Raw genomic sequence first — 470 nt, 5'->3', positions numbered from 1 at the left:
TGCAAATATAAATTGTAGCCTACCTGATCGGTTGGTAGGTCTGGATCCTCCTCACACGTGTACCCAAATTTTAACATCATCGTCAGGCCACTTGTAGCCAGCACTGGTATGTGAGGATGTGGCTCCAACACATTAACCTTTGTAATTGCAAATAAAACACAAAAATTATGCACAGTATATATCTTCAACTAATTTATCTAATGAAAGAAAATTAATACAATATAAATTGCAGGCAAATATTTTTTTAATTTCTCATCAGTAAATTGATTACATATAGGACCTACCACTCCATTCTCATCTCCTGGCATGCACTGGACAATGGCCTCAGTCTCACGGTGCCAGAAGAATATGTTTCCACAGTCAGACCCTGATACAATGTACTGGCTTCCAGGACCAAAGAAATTCACACCCTTAACTGTTGGGACAGAAAGAGTATATAAAATGAAGAACATCTATATTACTTTCAGTCT

The 470-nt window shown here is 37.4% G+C and overlaps 1 protein-coding gene across 1 annotated transcript in view; it reads right to left on the bottom strand.

Moving 5' to 3' along the window:
- Window positions 1-51: 51 nt before the first annotated feature.
- Window positions 52-470, bottom strand: part of LOC119586554 (DDB1- and CUL4-associated factor 8-like) — a 2,217-nt gene continuing 1,798 nt past the window's right edge. The window contains 3 exon segments of the mRNA XM_037935312.1: window positions 52-86; window positions 89-137; window positions 285-415. Of these exon segments, the coding sequence (XP_037791240.1) occupies window positions 52-86; window positions 89-137; window positions 285-415 (215 nt within the window).

This window comes from Penaeus monodon, chromosome 21 (genome assembly GCF_015228065.2).
Source record: "Penaeus monodon isolate SGIC_2016 chromosome 21, NSTDA_Pmon_1, whole genome shotgun sequence".
In the NCBI taxonomy this organism is placed as follows: Eukaryota; Metazoa; Arthropoda; class Malacostraca; order Decapoda; family Penaeidae; genus Penaeus; species Penaeus monodon.
The sequence above is the reverse complement of the archived record's forward strand: the minus strand, read 5'-3'. Positions and strand labels throughout refer to the sequence as shown.